The 16,171-nt window shown below is 41.7% G+C and overlaps 1 protein-coding gene across 1 annotated transcript in view; it reads left to right on the top strand.

Moving 5' to 3' along the window:
* mast3a (microtubule associated serine/threonine kinase 3a) overlaps positions 1-16,171 on the top strand; it is a gene marked incomplete in the record, with an annotated part of 96,603 nt that overhangs the window by 9,398 nt on the left and 71,034 nt on the right. The window contains 1 exon segment of the mRNA XM_037682014.1: positions 12,176-12,264. Coding sequence (XP_037537942.1) covers positions 12,176-12,264 — 89 coding nt within the window.

The raw sequence follows: 16,171 nt of genomic DNA, 5'->3' as shown, positions 1-16,171 counted from the left end.
CATGAAACTGATCAGCAGCAACATGAAACTGATCAGCAGCAACATGATGTGATTCTTCACAGTGTTATATATTCATGAGGCTGCACAAACTCTAGTTCATGTTGCTGTTTGACATATTGTTTTGATTGTTTACTGCTATTAGTGCTTAGTGTTTTATTAGTAGATGTTTTTTAGTTGATATTTTTCTTAATTCATATCTTAGATCTTATTACTGTTTTTCTTTTACATTTTGTTGTCTGTAACTGGGACCCTGTGTACAAAGTACATAATTTCATCCCAATTCAGTATTTATTCAACATTTTAGTTTTTTACTTTAAAAATAAAATAAATCAAGTCCTTATCAGCACAAATAAAGTGATGTGGAACATGTATATGTTCTTACCGAGCACAGAAGCTGCAGCGTTGTGCTGCTCTGTGAGGCGCAGCTGGGCTGTGATGGAGCTCTGTCAGGTGTAGACTCCACTGATGGAGCTCTGTCAGGTGTAAACTCCTCTGATGGAGCAGAAGCAGGAGCCGGGAGGCTTGGAGGGTTTAATGTGGAGTTTAGAGATGAACCATCACGCGCTGAAATACGTTCTGGATAAAATACAGTGAGAAACGGGACCGGAGGACAGTTAGCATTTATGCAAATTAGCTTAGCATCGTAGCACCGACGTTGTCCTATTATGGCGTCAGCCTCTTTTGTTAGTTAAAAATATGTTCAGAACCGATGGGATGAGTAATTTAAAATATGTTTAAAGTTAGAAAACACTCACCATCTTCTATAAATGGTTCAAGTAGAGCAGTAGTCGTGTCCAAACCACCCTCCAATCCTCCATCTAGCTCGCTTTGACTTTTTTCGTCGGCCACCAAGCACAACAACACCTGCACTTCTGCATTTGACCACGGCTTTGATATTATTGTTGTTGTATAGCTTCAAAATACTAAAAGATACGCTCCTCGTGTTATCGCTAATGGCAAGCGGTAGAGGAAAAAAATGGTGGATCGGGTTGTTTGGAAAGACTCCACAGACTCCTCCCCCCGACCAATCAGTGACCGACAGTGTTTCTGACGTCACGGCGCGGCTCGCTCGGACCCCTTGAGAAGCCGGGCCAGAATTTAGCGAGGCGAGCCGGTCACAGGAACAGTGGAAAGACCTCAAACGCGCTTCAAGCCGTAAATATCCGACCCGCGCCGTGACGGTGGAAAAGGGGCATAACAGCCAATACCGAAACGTGACACTGAAAAAAGAGTGATGTTTCAATCCATACACTGACCGGTGCAGTTCAGTGGGTGCTATTTAAGAACCTCGGTTTGGTACTCAGCCCTACATCCAAGGAGTTTCTTAATTCAAAGAACAGAGTGTGGAGTTAGTCATAAAGCTGAACTAAGCTAAAGGAATGGAGGAGAAGTGTGTTAGTGCTCATTTTAAGGACAAGGGTGATATACAGACAGTGGCAGCTACAGGGGAATTAAGTTAATGAGTCACACAATAAAGAGTTGGGAGAGAGTTGTGGAAGCTAGCATGTAGCTAGCTTCACAAGAGTCCTAAGAGGTGACTGTGAAGGTGACTGTGAGCAGCAGTATGGTTTCATGCCAAGAAAGAGCCCCACAGACACCATTTTTTCTTTGAAAATGCTGATGGAGAAGTACAGAGAGGGTCAGAAAAAACTCCATTGTGTCTTTGTGTATTTAGAAAAAGCATATGACAGAGTGTCAAGGGAGTAGGTGTGGTATTGCATGAAGAAATCTGGAGTAGCAGGGAAGTATGTTAGACTGGTACAGGACATGTATGAGGACAGCATGACAAAGGTGAGATGTGCTGTAGGAGTGACAGATAGCTTCAAGGTAGAGGTGGGATTACATCAAGGATCAGCTTGTTTGATCTGGTGATGGACCGACTAACAGATGAGGTCAGGCAGGAATCCCCGTGGACTAGAAATGCGCAATATATACGGTACACGGTAGAAACGATAGAAATTTAGCCTACGATAGAGATCTGTCTTCTACCGGCTAACCGCAGTAGTGCTGTGTCTGATGTAAAATCAGAGTTGTCAGATTTAGTCATTACTTTTTTTTTGTTGAAAACTGCATAAGTGGTGTTTAAGTCTTTTCTTCGAGAGCTAAGTAGCGAAGCTACAAGCTAACTACGGCTGGCTTGCCTTAGTGTTGCCGTATTCAGACACATGCGCAAAACGCTGTGTTCCGTCGAAAGTTTTTTTTTTTTTTTTTTCCATCGAAAGTTAAAGTAAGCTTTGGTCATCTTTAGAGAAACCTGCTCTTGGATCTGTGAAATGAATGCTGTGTTGTGTGATTTTACTGTGAGACCCTCTGGTCAAAGCCACAGACTCATTTTGTGTCCGCTCTCCATTAAAGCGGAAGGAGACGCCAAATAGAGGGTTGGAGGGTGAAGTGTTTCAGTGTAAAATGCTGCTCTGTTGTTCATTTCTTAAGTGAGAAGACTGGAAACTGTTAAGAGTTAACAACATATTCTTTTGTTTAAAACATATGGCTTAAACTACATTTGATATATTTTGCACAGTTTTGCACTACAAGAAAGAAGCCTAATACTTGATTTGTTTATTATTTAAAAACTCTTTGGACCTAGTAGTGAAATTTTCTTAATTCAAAATAAATGATGGGAAAAGGACACCCTATGCTTTTTTTTCATTCCTATTGCAAGTTTTATACCAAAAACATATCGTGATATATATCGTTATCGCCACCCTTCTCAATACATATCATATAAGAATTTTATGCCATATCGCACATTCCTACCGTGGACTATGATGTTTGCAGATGACATTGTAATCTGTGGTGAGAACGGGGAACAGGAGAAAGAGAATTTGGAGAGGTGGAGGAAATGCACTTGAAAGAAGAGGAATGAAAGTCAGCCATAGTAAGACAGAATACATGTGTATAAATGAGAGGGAGGAGGTGGAACAGTGAGGCTACAAGGAGCAGAGGTCACAAAGGTGCAGGACTTCAAGGACTTGGGGTCCACTGTCCAAGAAAATGGGGAATGTGGTAAAGACATGAAAATAGTGCTGGACAATAATTCTATCCATCTATCTCGTGAGATACTTTTATTCAATAACGATGATATGAGTTTTAAGCATATTTTCGATAGGATAACAGCGTTTCACTGACGCATTTCTTTTTCTGTTCTGGTTGAAGCGGCCGCTTCAGTTTCACCCTGAACAGAAAAAGCTGCGCCACAACTACGTAAGTGCGTGGTGACGTAGATATTACGCAGAGCTCGAGTCCAGAAGGTGTTAGCGTTAGCAGACTAAGCTAATCTTCATCCATTTCACTTCCGGCGAGCTGATGGACAGCAGCTCCCTCCGGCTTCTCTGCAGTCTTTTATCATCAAACTGACCCGTTTTTCGAACCGGACTAAAGTTGGTCCTCCTTCCAACCGAATTCGGTGTTCAGTGACTCAGAGAGCCGGACGGGACCGTTCAAAAAATATTTTGGCCCAGGACCGATTGGCCGCTTCCCCCTATCGGTCACTCTGAGCGCACCCTGCCGGCCAGGTGACCCCTCGAGCTGGGGAGTCGACGCACGAAGGTCCGGTGTTTTTTCTCTCTCTCTCTGGACCTCAACAAACTTTTATCTGGACCTTTGTGGTTCTACCTGGTTCCGACAAATATCGCCGGGTGGTATTTCGCTCGTTTTTTGCTGGACTGGCCCTCGTGGTGTCTCCATAGGTGTGGGGGAAGTGTACCTGTGTCCCTCGAATTGGACCAGAACCGAACCGAGGTGACTGTGGAGAATTCGTCTTCTATAGAGCCGGTCTCAACTTCATTGAGCAGCCCGTTACTTTTACTGAAAGACTGTCCACCTCCGTGGAGTCGCTGTGTTCACCTGGAGGAGACGCTCCGGTGCTTTGAAGCGCTGCCGGACCGGAGCAGAACCGCACCGCCGGACTGGGCCACTGGACCGGAGCAGAACCGCGCTGCCAGACTGGGCCGCCGGACCGGAGCAGAACCGCGCCGCCAGACTGGGCCGCTGGACCGGAATAGAACCGCGCCGCCAGACCGGGCCGCCGGACCGGAGCAGAACCGCGCTGCCAGACCGGGCCGCCGGACCGGAGTAGAACCGCGCTGCCAGATCGGGCCGCCGGACCGGAGTAGAACCGCGCTGCCAGACCGGGCCGCCGGACCGGAGCAGAATCGCGCTGCCAGACCGGGCCGCCGGACCGGAGCAGAACCGGGCCAGGGATATCTTCAGCCTCTTCGTCTCTCGTGCTTGGAGCGCTGGAGCCGAACTGGAGCAGAACTGGACCAGTTGCCGAACTCAGCCTCAGCCTCTCCGGTCAGTTTCGCTTTTCACCGGGGTGCCCCGTGCTGTCGGGTGCTGAGAAGCGGAGGAGCAGCGTGGAGGAGCAGTGTGGAGGAGCAGCGTGGAGGAGCAGCGTGGAGGAGCAGCGTGAAGGAGCAGGGCTGCGTGGTGCTCGAGTGAAGTTCGAAGTTTGTATCGGAGCTGCTGCAGGCCTCCATCCAAAATCACCTGGATAATAATTAATTTTATTCCGGTTCACGCTGTTGGCCCCTGTTGACCTGAAACGAGCTTGGACCATGCCTTTCACTTCAGGAGGATTTTCTGGCAGCTCGCTCTGCTATTTGCTGCGAATTATCTGTTTCTGTTTCGGCCTGTTGATTCTGGACCCAGCTTCTGTTTCCCATGGGAGCATCCATCCTTCTTCACTGGGGGGGCCGGAGCCCCCCTCAGCCCAACTCAAACTGCAGTTGGCCCAACTCGTCGGGTTTGTTTGCCCATTTGAACTGTCACGTTTTATGGTCTGAAACTTTTCTGCATCATTCATATTACTGTCACTATTTTCAGTTCCCAGATTATCTGGAGTCACTGAATCTTGTTAATACACCTGAATCTGTCCATCACTGCAACTTTCACTGTTTTTAGGTTCTGAATGATCACGTCTTCATTAATGTTTCTCATGGTTCGATTATGGGGGCTAATTGTCACACTGTTAACTCCTGTAATTACACATCAGTCACAAAAAACTCAAGAAAATGTCTGATAATAATGTTGTTACTGCTCTCAGGGATTCAGCCCAACCCTGGACCCCCCACTAATTACAGCACACCAAATGACTTTAAAAATGCCTCTGGGCTTCATTTTCTGCATGTAAATGCTCGTAGCCTTCTGAAAAAACTTGATGCTGTGAAAATCCTGATCAGTTCTTCTGGGGCTGATGTTATCTTTATTTCTGAATCTTGGCTGAACAAATCTGTAATGAATAATGACGTGGCAATCAATGGATTTAACATCTACCGCTGTGATCGTCAAAAAAGGGGGGGTGGAGTCATTATTTACATTAGAGATTCTCTGGTTTCAAGTCTTGTGTCTTCCAAAACAATTCCAAATCAGTTTGAAGCCTTATCTGTAAACATCACCTTGAATGGAGGCCAGATCTTAACTGTAGTCTGCTGCTATCGACCACCCTCAGCTTCTCCTGAGGCATTAAATGCCATGATGGAATTCCTTGGTAATTTAAAATTCACAGAGGTCTTTTTGGCTGGAGATCTCAACATTGATTGGTGTAAGTCGACCCCCCTCTGTGACAAATTCAAGGAATGTTGCTTGTCTTTTAATTTAACCCAACTGATCGACTCCCCCACTAGATTAAATAAAAGCCATCCTGAGAATTCCTCCATCTTAGACCTGTTTCTAACTAATATGCCTCACAAATTCCCTGGTACAGGTGTAATTGCTGATCTTTTGAGTGATCACTGTGTGACAGCGGCTTTAAGAAATATTAAACTTCCACCTTCTAAGCCCAGATTAATTAAAAAAAGGGATCTGAAACATTTTTGTGAACAGTCATTCCTCTGGGATCTGTCTCACTTTGACTGGCATCATATTCTGTTATCTGATGACGTGAACTCTGCTTGGAACTATTTCCATAATAATTTCATTTATTTCCTGAACATACATGCTCCTTTTCGTCAGTTCAGAATAAAGGGACGAGACAGCCCCTGGTTTACTCCAGAGCTAGCTGACCTCCTGCACAGGAGAGATCATCTTTGGGCCGCAGCGAGAAAATCTGACTCAGACACTGATTGGTTGAGTTTTCGACAGATGAGGAATAAATGTACAACTGCTGTCAAAGCAGCAAAACGCAACTATTTCTTATCTCAGACCTCCAAAAATCTAAATGACCCCAACAGATTCTGGAAAACCATTAAATCTCTCTCAGGCACCCCCCAATCATCTGACCTCCCATCACAACTTCTCATTAACTCTGTTCCTGTGTCAAATAAGCACGAGATCCTGAACTGTCTCAACAAACATTTTGTTGCTTCTGGTTCATTTGACACAGTTACTAATGGAAGATCAGCCACTTCCCCTAATAACCAAACTTCTACAAATCAAATCCCTCCTACAAGTCAATCCTCAGTTAATCACAGCTTCTCTTTTTCTCCATTCTCAGTCAGTGAGGTCAATAAACTGTTAAAAGATCTTGATCCTAAAAAATCTGCAGGTCCAGATGAACTTCCACCTTATTTCTTAAGGCTGGCTGCTCATGTGTCATCTTGTGTCATAAACTCTCAGAAATCGGTTTCTCAGAACACACTATTGGTTGGTTCTCTAACTATCATTCAGACCGGAGACAATGTGTTCAACATAATGGTACTTCCTCCAGTTATTTAACAGTCAACAATGGTGTACCACAAGGCTCAGTCTTAGGACCCACCCTCTTTACAATCTACATACATAATGTAGGTAAAAACATCCCTAATGCATCCATACATTTCTATGCTGACGACACAGTTGTTTATTGTCGAGCTAAAACTGTTGCTAAGGCTTTCCAGCTTTTGAAATCTGCATTCAACATCATCCAGACTGATTTGTTTCGCCTCAAACTTGTCCTAAATGCCGACAAAACCAAAGGGATGCTTTTTTCAAATAGGAAGTTGGTCCCATCAGTTCTTCCTCCGATTTTATCCTCAAATGGTGTCCCCATTGAGTTTGTTGATTCTTATAAATATTTGGGTATCTTGGTCGACTCACATCTCTCTTTTAAGCTCCATGTGGAAAACTTGATAAAGAAACTGAAAGTTAAACTGGGTTTCTTTTTCAGAAACAGATCCTGTCTAACCCTGAATGCTAGGAAACGTCTTGTATCTGTGACTTTCCTTCCCTCAATTGATTTTGGTGATATTATTTACATGAACGCTCCTACAAGAACCCTGCAGATGTTGGATGCTGTCTATCATGGTGCACTAAGATTCATAACTGGCTGTGATTATTGTACCCACCACTGCACCCTGTATTCACTGGTTAACTGGACATCATTAACTTCACGCAGACTCTCTCACTGGTACATTTTCATCTTTAAATCACTTCTTGGTCTGTTGCCTTCATATATCTCCTCCTACATGTCTCTGTGTGAGTGCAGCTACGGAGTGCGCTCTCAGGACATTATTACCTGCAGTGTTCCCTCAGTGAGAACTGAACTAGGCAAAAGGGCCTTCTCCTACTCCGCTCCTGTTTCCTGGAACATCTTACAAAAAGATTTGAAGCTCTCGACCTTGACCTCTCTAAGTGTCTTTAAGAATCTGTTGGACACCTGGCAGGGTCCAATGCTGACATGTTCCTGTTGTTAGTTTTCTACATTTGTCTTGGAATCTAGCTTTTTTTTTTTTTTTTAATTTTTCCTTTTATCCATCCTGTTTTTTTTTGCTACATTTTCCTTTTAGCCATCCTATTTGTTTAAAAAAAAAAAAAAAAAACTGTAGTATGCTTTTTTATAACTGTTTATTGTTGTTGCTGTGTTCCATTGTTGTCATCTTTCTTTGTTGAAATCAGGTCTCTCTTGTAAATGAGTCCTCGAGGCTCAATGGGATTTACTTGTATAAATAAAGGTTGATTGATTCAACAAGCGTTAAGTTTAGCTTCAAAATGACCGTCAGAGTGTGACTCAAGCTTTCACAAGCGAAGAGAAAGCAGATGACATAACTGATAATAGAGGAAAGACTAATTTGGTGGCGTGGAAGTTGTTTGGCTATCTAAGATCCGATAAGCTGCAGGTTTCAGTGTACTGCAAATTGTGACGGAGAGTCATTCTAACTGGCGGTGGGAATATCTAACTTGTTCCACTCGATACAATATGCTGAGTCAGAAGATGAAGCACAATAAAAGTTTGAGCCAATGTGTCCCTGAAACACCCTCAGCGCTGCATGGATTTTTTTTATTTTATTCATTTATTCATTCATTTAAAATAAAACAAATTCATCAGAAAGAACAAAACATTGAATGAAGATGGTGCAGAAAGAAGAAAAAAATTCTTATGTGCCCCTTATTTAAAAAATACAAAATAACTACAAACAACCTTCACTTAAACAATCTCCAAACTGAAAACAAAAAAACTTCAGGTATCCTTCACCTGGCACTATACCTTCCCAACAACTTTAACTTAATCATCTTTTTAAACATATAAATTGTTTTAAAAAAATTATGGTGATATCTAGACAATTCCACAATCCTATTCCCTGAATTACAATACAGCTCCTTCACACTAGTTCTAAATGGAGGTTTTACTAACATTTCCATTCCCTTAAGGTTATATTGACTCTTTTTTAAAAAACAAATTTTAATTGTAATATTTTTATGATCTTTTTACATGACTTGTAAAATACTATATTTAACCAAATTATAAAATTTTAATAATTTCAACTGATGAAATAATATATTTGTTGGGTGACCATAGCACTTCATACTAACTCAGGAGCCAGGCAGAAGGAGAAATCCTACACAAGACAGGCTCTAGAGCAATGTGGATATCCTAACTGGGCCTTCCTGAAAGCAGAGAAGAAACCCAAACAGGACTCCAGTCAGCCATCAGGTGAAAAGGAGGAACCCAGAACAAGACCAGTGGTCATTCCATATATTGAGGGAGTATCAGAGAAACTGAGACGTTTATTTTCTAAACATAACGTCCCAGTGGCTTTTAAACCCCAAAATACATTACGGCAAAGACTGGTTCATCCCAGAGATCCAGTCCCCCGGCACAAACCGAGTAATGTTGTGTATGCTGTTCAGTGTCAGGAGGGTGATCAGTCTTACATCGGGGAAACTAAACAGCCACTGGCCAAAAGGATGGTCCAGCACAGAAGATCAACATCATCAGGCCAGGACTCTGCGGTCTACACTCATCTCCAGGCCAGCGGTCACTCTATCAGGGATGAAGATGTTCACATCCTGGACAGAGAGGAACGATGGTTTGAGAGAGGAGTAAAGGAGGCCATCTTTGTGAAAAGAAACCGTCCATCATTAAACAGGGGTGGAGGCCTCCGGGTTCAACTGTCCCCCTATTACAATGCTGTGATTGCTAGTATCACTCAGCCCTCTGTGAGTAGTAAACAGCCATCAGTGTGCTAATGATCCATTGTTATGCTGATGGTCCTTCTTGAGCATGTGAGCAGCTGGTTTTGGTTGTCAGTAGCAAAACTGGTTGATCTACTCTGAGAAGGTGCTATTTAAGAGACTGAGCTGAAAACAGCACCTCAGACTGAAGAAGTCTCTTGGATGAGAGACAAAACGTTTCTACTTTTTTTGTTGTTGTTTTGCTTTGTTTGTTTGTTTTTTGAGTGTCCAGAGGACCAGATTTAACTTTTTAAAATTCTTAAAGCTCTTTTTTGTAAAATAAAAATAGGATTTGTAATTGTTTTGCATGCTTTTCCCCAAACTTCAATACAATAGATTAAATATGGAACAGTCATTACATTATACAATATATACAAAGGTTTGTCATTTAAAAACTCTTTCTTTATACAGTAATGCAATTGATTTTGCTATTTTTATTAAGTATTTTACATGAGATTTCCATGTTAGCTTCTCATCAATAACGACACCCAAAACTTTTATATCATTAACTATGAATTTCAATGCTGTCAATTTTAAAGTTGTTTAAAGTTAAAACTGTTAATATTGACAAATTTGAGAATTTTGTTTATTTGATGGTGATTTCAATTTTTTTGAAGGCTAAATACAAATAAAAGGTGAACATTAATTTCTTTGTATAGTTTGTAGTTTTTCAGAGGCTTTTATATTGTTTATGTCATTATTGAATTATATCGTTATCGACCGAAGTTGAGGAATATATTATGATAAAAGTTTTGGCCATATCATCCAGCCCTAGGTGAAAAAGAGTGTGCAGACAGGATTTGTGACAAAAGAGTGTCAGCAAAGGTCAAAGGAAAAGTTTACAAGACAGAGGTGAGACCAGCTATGTTGTATGGTCTGGAGACAGAGACATGGACCAAAAGACAGGAGACAGAACTGGAAGTAGCAGAAATAAAGATGTTGAGGTTCTCCTTAGGAGTGACAAGGATGGATAAGAATGAGATCATCAGAGGTGCAGCACAGGTTGAACAACTGGGAGATAAAGTTAGAGAAACCAGACTGAGATGGTTTGGACATGTCCAGAGGAGGAACAGTGGTTTGGGCATGTCCAGAGGAGGGACAGTGGCTTGGACATGTCCAGAGGAGGGACAGTGGTTTGGACATGTCCAGAGGAGGGACAGTGGCTTGGACATGTCCAGAGGAGGGACAGTGGCTTGGTCATGTCCAGAGGAGGGACAGTGGCTTGAACATGTCCAGAGGAGGGACAGTGGTTTGGACATGTCCAGAGGAGGGACAGTGGGTATATTGGTAGAAGGATGTTAGAAATGCAGCTGCCAGGAAAAAGACAAAGAGGAGATGTGTGGATGCAATTAGAGAGGACATGGAGGTAGTTGGAGTGAGGACAGAGATGGAGAAGGACGACTCACTGTTGAGACCCTGAAGAGGAGAAAGCTGAAAAAAGAAGAGATGAAGAAGTCCACTATCAAAATAATCATTATTTACTGCTCTAGTAAGTTATGCTGAAAGGATCAGTTAATTTCATCCATTATCTTCCGCTTATTCCGACGTCGGGTCGCGGGGGCAGCAGCTTGAGCAGGGAGGTCCAGACATCTCTTTCCACAGCATCTTTTCCAGCTTTTCTGGGAGGATTCCAAGGCGTTCCCAGACCAACTGAGAGACGTAGTCTCTCCAGCGTGTCCTGGGTCTTCCCTGGGGTCTACTCTCAGTTGGACATGCCCAAACCACCTCAACTGGCTCCTCTTGACGTGAAGGAGTGGCTGTTCTACTCAGTCTCTCCCGGATAACTGAACTTCTCACCTTGTCTCTCAGGGAGAGTCCAGCTACCCTGCGGAGAAAACTCATTTCAACTGCTTGTATCCGCGATCTCATTCTTTCGGTCACTACCCAGATCTCATGACCACAGGTGAGGGTAGGAACGTAGACTGGTAAATTGAGAGCTTTGCTTTACAGTTCAGCTCTCTCTTCACCACAATGGACCGGTACAGAATCTGCAATACTGCAGATGCTGCACCAATCCGTCTGTCAACCTCACGCTCCATTCTTCCCTCACTCGTGAACAAAATCCCGAGATACTTGAACTCCTCCACTTGAGGCAGAACCTCACCCTCGACCTGAAGAGAGCAATCCACCCTTTTCTGGTTGAGGACCATGGCTTCAGATTTAGAGGTGCTGATTCTCATCCCAGTTGCTTCACACTCGGCTGCGAACCGCTCCAGTGAGAGCTGAAGATCACGGCACAATGACACCAACAGGACCACATCATCTGCAAAGAGCAGAGATGGAATCCTGAGGCCACCGAACCGGACTCCCTCCGCCCCCTGGCTGCACCGAGAAATTCTGTCCATAAAAGTTATGAACAGAATCCGTGACAACGGGCAGCCCTGGTGGAGTCCAACTCCCGCCATGAAGGGGTCCGACTTACTGCCAGCAATGAGAACCAAACTCTCACACCGCTTGTAAAGGGACTGAACAGTTAATTTCAGTTCAGTGAATTGTTGTCAGTTTATTTTTGTTTTTATTCATGTTTTCAAAAACTTTTCTCTAATCTGAACTATGTTAATTATGGCCAAAGAAAAGATCAAACATAAGTATGATTTTACAAGTGCGTGTTTGTTGTTATGCAGGTATGCGCGCTCAATGTTGTCAATATTTTCCTCCTCACAGTCATCCACTTGAGTTCATAGGTTGACCGTTTCATTTTACTGCTCTGATAACAGAATTGTGAGCAGCGTGCGCTTCTGTCTGATCACCTTTGTAAAAATTTCACACATCCAAATGCTTTTCTTTGTTTCCCTCCTCGCAGTTCCCGGAACAACAAGAGGAGGAGTTTGGCGGTTGGGACCCCATCGCCCACCCTGTCACGCCCACTTTCACCTCTACCACTTGCCACAGGTGCATTGACTTGGCATTTTGTGCTCTTCTGTTTGGTAGTTTTAATCTGGAGTGGGGAAAAGTGTAAAATGAAGGAGTGGAGAGCTGTTTCTGAAGAAATGCTCTGTTAAAGCTTGTTTGCCTAGATTAGTTATTCTCAAATTCACGAGCCCTGAGGTCGTCTTGATGGTACGACCTTGTGGTGAGGTGTGTAAACTAGGGTTTGGCAACAGGCTACAGGGTTTTTTCTCAGACATTTTCAGAACTACGTTTGGAAATTAATCAGATCTGTGCAGCCAGCTCTGAGCTGATATTAGGTGCTACAGTCTAAAATTGAACACATGGTTATCCTCCAACAAGACGTCTTTATTATCCAACAGTAAAATATTTTAAAGGCTGGAACCTACAGGAGAAATGTCTTTAAACAATTTATTTTCTTGACAAAGCGTGGGCAATTCTTCTATTGCAGGAATACAGTGACATCGCTCAACAAATACAACTGTTTTAGGTTTAATAATGGAGACTCGCTCTACAAATTGTTCTTTGAAATTTGCCTACACTTCTCACATCATAAATTTGTATTTAATAATTTTATACGACATGAGATCATCTGATAAAAAAATATTTATTTAGCTATAAACATCTATACAACCGTGATAGTTGTGGAAATGTGGGATTTTTCAAAAAGTTCTTAATTGGAATTTTTTGTAAATGTGTATCATTTATGATGGAAAAAGCTGCTGCATAATTTGAAATAATTGAATGAAATCAGCAGAATTATGATTTCTTGCTTATAACTATGAGTCATTTGTGTACATTCGATCATTAATTCAATTCATTTCAGTTTATTTCTATAGCTCCAAGTCACAACAGAAGTCATCTCAGGGCAGTGAACAAGAACATTCAAATATAAAAATAATAATTGAACATTATTTATCTGAGGAGCAGACTGCTTTGAGTTTAACTCCATCACAGAACTCTCATCTTGAGGAAGCATGAAGGCGACAGTGGAAAGAAACAACTCCCTCATGAGGAAGAAACCTTTAGCAGAACCAGACTCAGAACAAGCGGACATCTGCTTCGACCGGCTGGGTTTGAGAGGAACAGATACACAATGGCAGGACAAGAATCACATGTTAATATAGAAATAGTATCAAATGAAAACTATTAAATTTTAACAATTCATTTAATGAAATTAGGTCAATTTGTCTTCTAGTAGTTTAAGCAGAACAAGTCGACCCTAACTATAGGATTTATCAAAAAGGAAAGTCTTAATCCCAGTCTTAAAACTGGACAATGTGTCAGCCTTACAAACAGAAACTGGAAGTTGGTTCCACAAGAGAGGAGCCTGATAACTGAAAGATCTTCCTCCCATTCTGCTTTTGGAAACTCTAGGAACCACAAGTAAACCTGCAGTCTGAGAGCGAAGAGCTCTGTTAGGAAAATATGGAACAATAAGATCTGTAATATAAGATGGAGCTAGGTTGTTGAGAGCTTTGTAGGTTAGAAGTAAGATTTTGAATTATATTCTGGATTTGACAGGGAGCCAATGGAGAGAAGCTAAAACTGGAGAGATATGATCTCTCCCAGTAACTCCAGTTAAGACTGTGGCTGCAGCATTTTGGATCATCTGAAGACTTTTAAAGAAGTATTTGGACATTAATAAGTACACTTCAGACATGCTCACGGTACTGAGTTGGTAAAATTATCCCCACTTGAGTCAGAGGGAGAACAATGGACGTCAGAGACGTCAGGTCGAAAGGTAAAATGATTGTTTTCTTCTGAAAAGAGACGACTAAAGGCTGTGAGGACAGGAGTCAACAGAAGTACTGTAGTTATTCTGAAAGAGGAACTTGAGCAATGGAGGGCGTTGATTGTACGAGTTGGTGCTGAGATCAAATGCAAATGAGCTGTCCTGAGGTATTCTAAACTAACAGGAGAATTCTTGTCACTCATTGTAACTGATAGCTGAATGTAGTTGTAAACAAAGGCGAGGAATATTTGCTGTTTTCTAACACAAGTCTTACAGAGCCCTAGACTTACTCCAACCCATCTTTTAGTAATGCACAAACTGTTGGAAACATAAAAATTCAAATAAACATTGAAAAATTGCATATTTTGATCGCTATTGTGGCTTTTAAATGTGTTTAAAACATGCAGAAGTAGAAAAGAAACAGGTGAGACGGGTGGAAAAGACCTAGTTGCGTTTCTCTTGTCACAGTAGTGTTAGCAGCATGTTGCTACTAGCTTTCAGGCTTATCAAACAGCAAATTTGAATGTTTTAATGCTCCTGTGAGACTTTCCCATTTGTTGGATAAATAAAGTCTTCTCTTTAATAACTCTTTGAATTTTTGAAAATCACTGCCCATCTCTAGTGTAAAGGAGCACTCCAGTTACTAGATATCACAAAACCTGGTTCTTTTTTGTCCTCCTCTTTAATTTCTTAGAAAAAATTTAAACATTTATGCAAACCATGGAATTATTTTCACTTTAGTTTTTCCAGTAAAACTTACTGTAAAGGGTTTAATGAGGTCTCACTAGATAAAACACAAACTTTCTATAATAAACTGAATGCAACCCATAAAAGCCTCTGTCGTGACATGTCAAGTGAAATTGGCACAGAAGACATCCTCTCTTCTGTAGATCCAGGATTCATACGGGTGCTTGAAATCTGTAAAAATGATTGAATTTGAAAGTAGCTATTTCTAAGGTTTTAAAAGTGCTTAAATTGTGAATAAAGTTTCAACACTAATTTAAATTTCCTGATGCATGCTCAATAATCCAGGTAGAAAAATCTAACAAAGTTGACTCAGGTCCTCTGTCCAGAGGACCTGAGTCAACTTTGTTAGACTAATTGAAATAGTTTCATTGGACATGTCCAAACCTGCAGATTCAGAGGCATGTTCACAGTACACTGGCACAATTAGTTTTGTTGATGTAAAAAGTTGTGACACCTCCTGAGTTCAGGCAGTGCTGAGGTGAACGCCGTTCAGTGACTAATGTAATAACAAGAGCCTGACTAAATGGACCAATTTCAGGGCTGGATGTTGTTTTTATGTACTTTAAATTAGTTTTAATTTACTTTAATAAAACTTTAAATTTAACTTTAAACAAGTTTTATATAAATCAAGGTTCAAGGTGACTTTATTGTCATTCACATCACATGTTGTACATGAGTGGGAACAACATTATGTACTCAAGATCCCAGGTCAGGTCCAGGTTCAGCAACAGAATGTGCTCAAAGAATGAGGTCAGCTGACTACCTGAATATACTGAATGATCAGGTTATTCCATCAATGGATTTTTTTATTCCCTGATGGCACGGGCATATTCCAAGATGACAAGGCCAGGATTCATCGGGCTCGAATTGTGAAAGAGTGCTTCTGGGAGCATGAGTCTGAGTCCAGATCTTAACCCCAATGAGAATCTTTGGGGTCTGTTTGAGGTCTGTTGGAGAAGGCTTTGCACAATGGACAGTATCTGCCATCATCAATGCAAGATCTTGTTGAAAAATTAATGCAACACTGGATGGAAATAGATCTTGTGACATTGCAGAAGCTTATCGAAACAATGCCACAGAGAACAACAAAGTCCATGTTCAATAATCCAGAAACAGAGAATGACCCAGAGAATGCATGCTGTAATCAAAGCTAAAGGCGGTCCAACAAAATATTAGTGTGACATTTTTTCTTGGTAGCTACTTTTTTTTTCGCAGGGCAGTGTATAAAAAACAGTATACAAGGATCTAAGATGTACACTAAACAGTAATAATATAATACGGTGTATTAAACAGCAGCCTGAATATGAGTCTGTTGTGAGCAGATGGGTATGAATATAGCAGCTTATGGGTAAGAAATCAGCAGCATGGATAATCGGCAGCATGGATAATCAGCAGCATGGATAATCAGCAGCATGGATAATCAGCAGC

Source organism: Nematolebias whitei, chromosome 9, assembly GCF_014905685.2.
Source record: "Nematolebias whitei isolate Nwh7 chromosome 9, NemWhi1, whole genome shotgun sequence".
NCBI lineage: Eukaryota > Metazoa > Chordata > Actinopteri > Cyprinodontiformes > Rivulidae > Nematolebias > Nematolebias whitei.
This window is presented reverse-complemented; position numbering and strand designations above follow the sequence as displayed.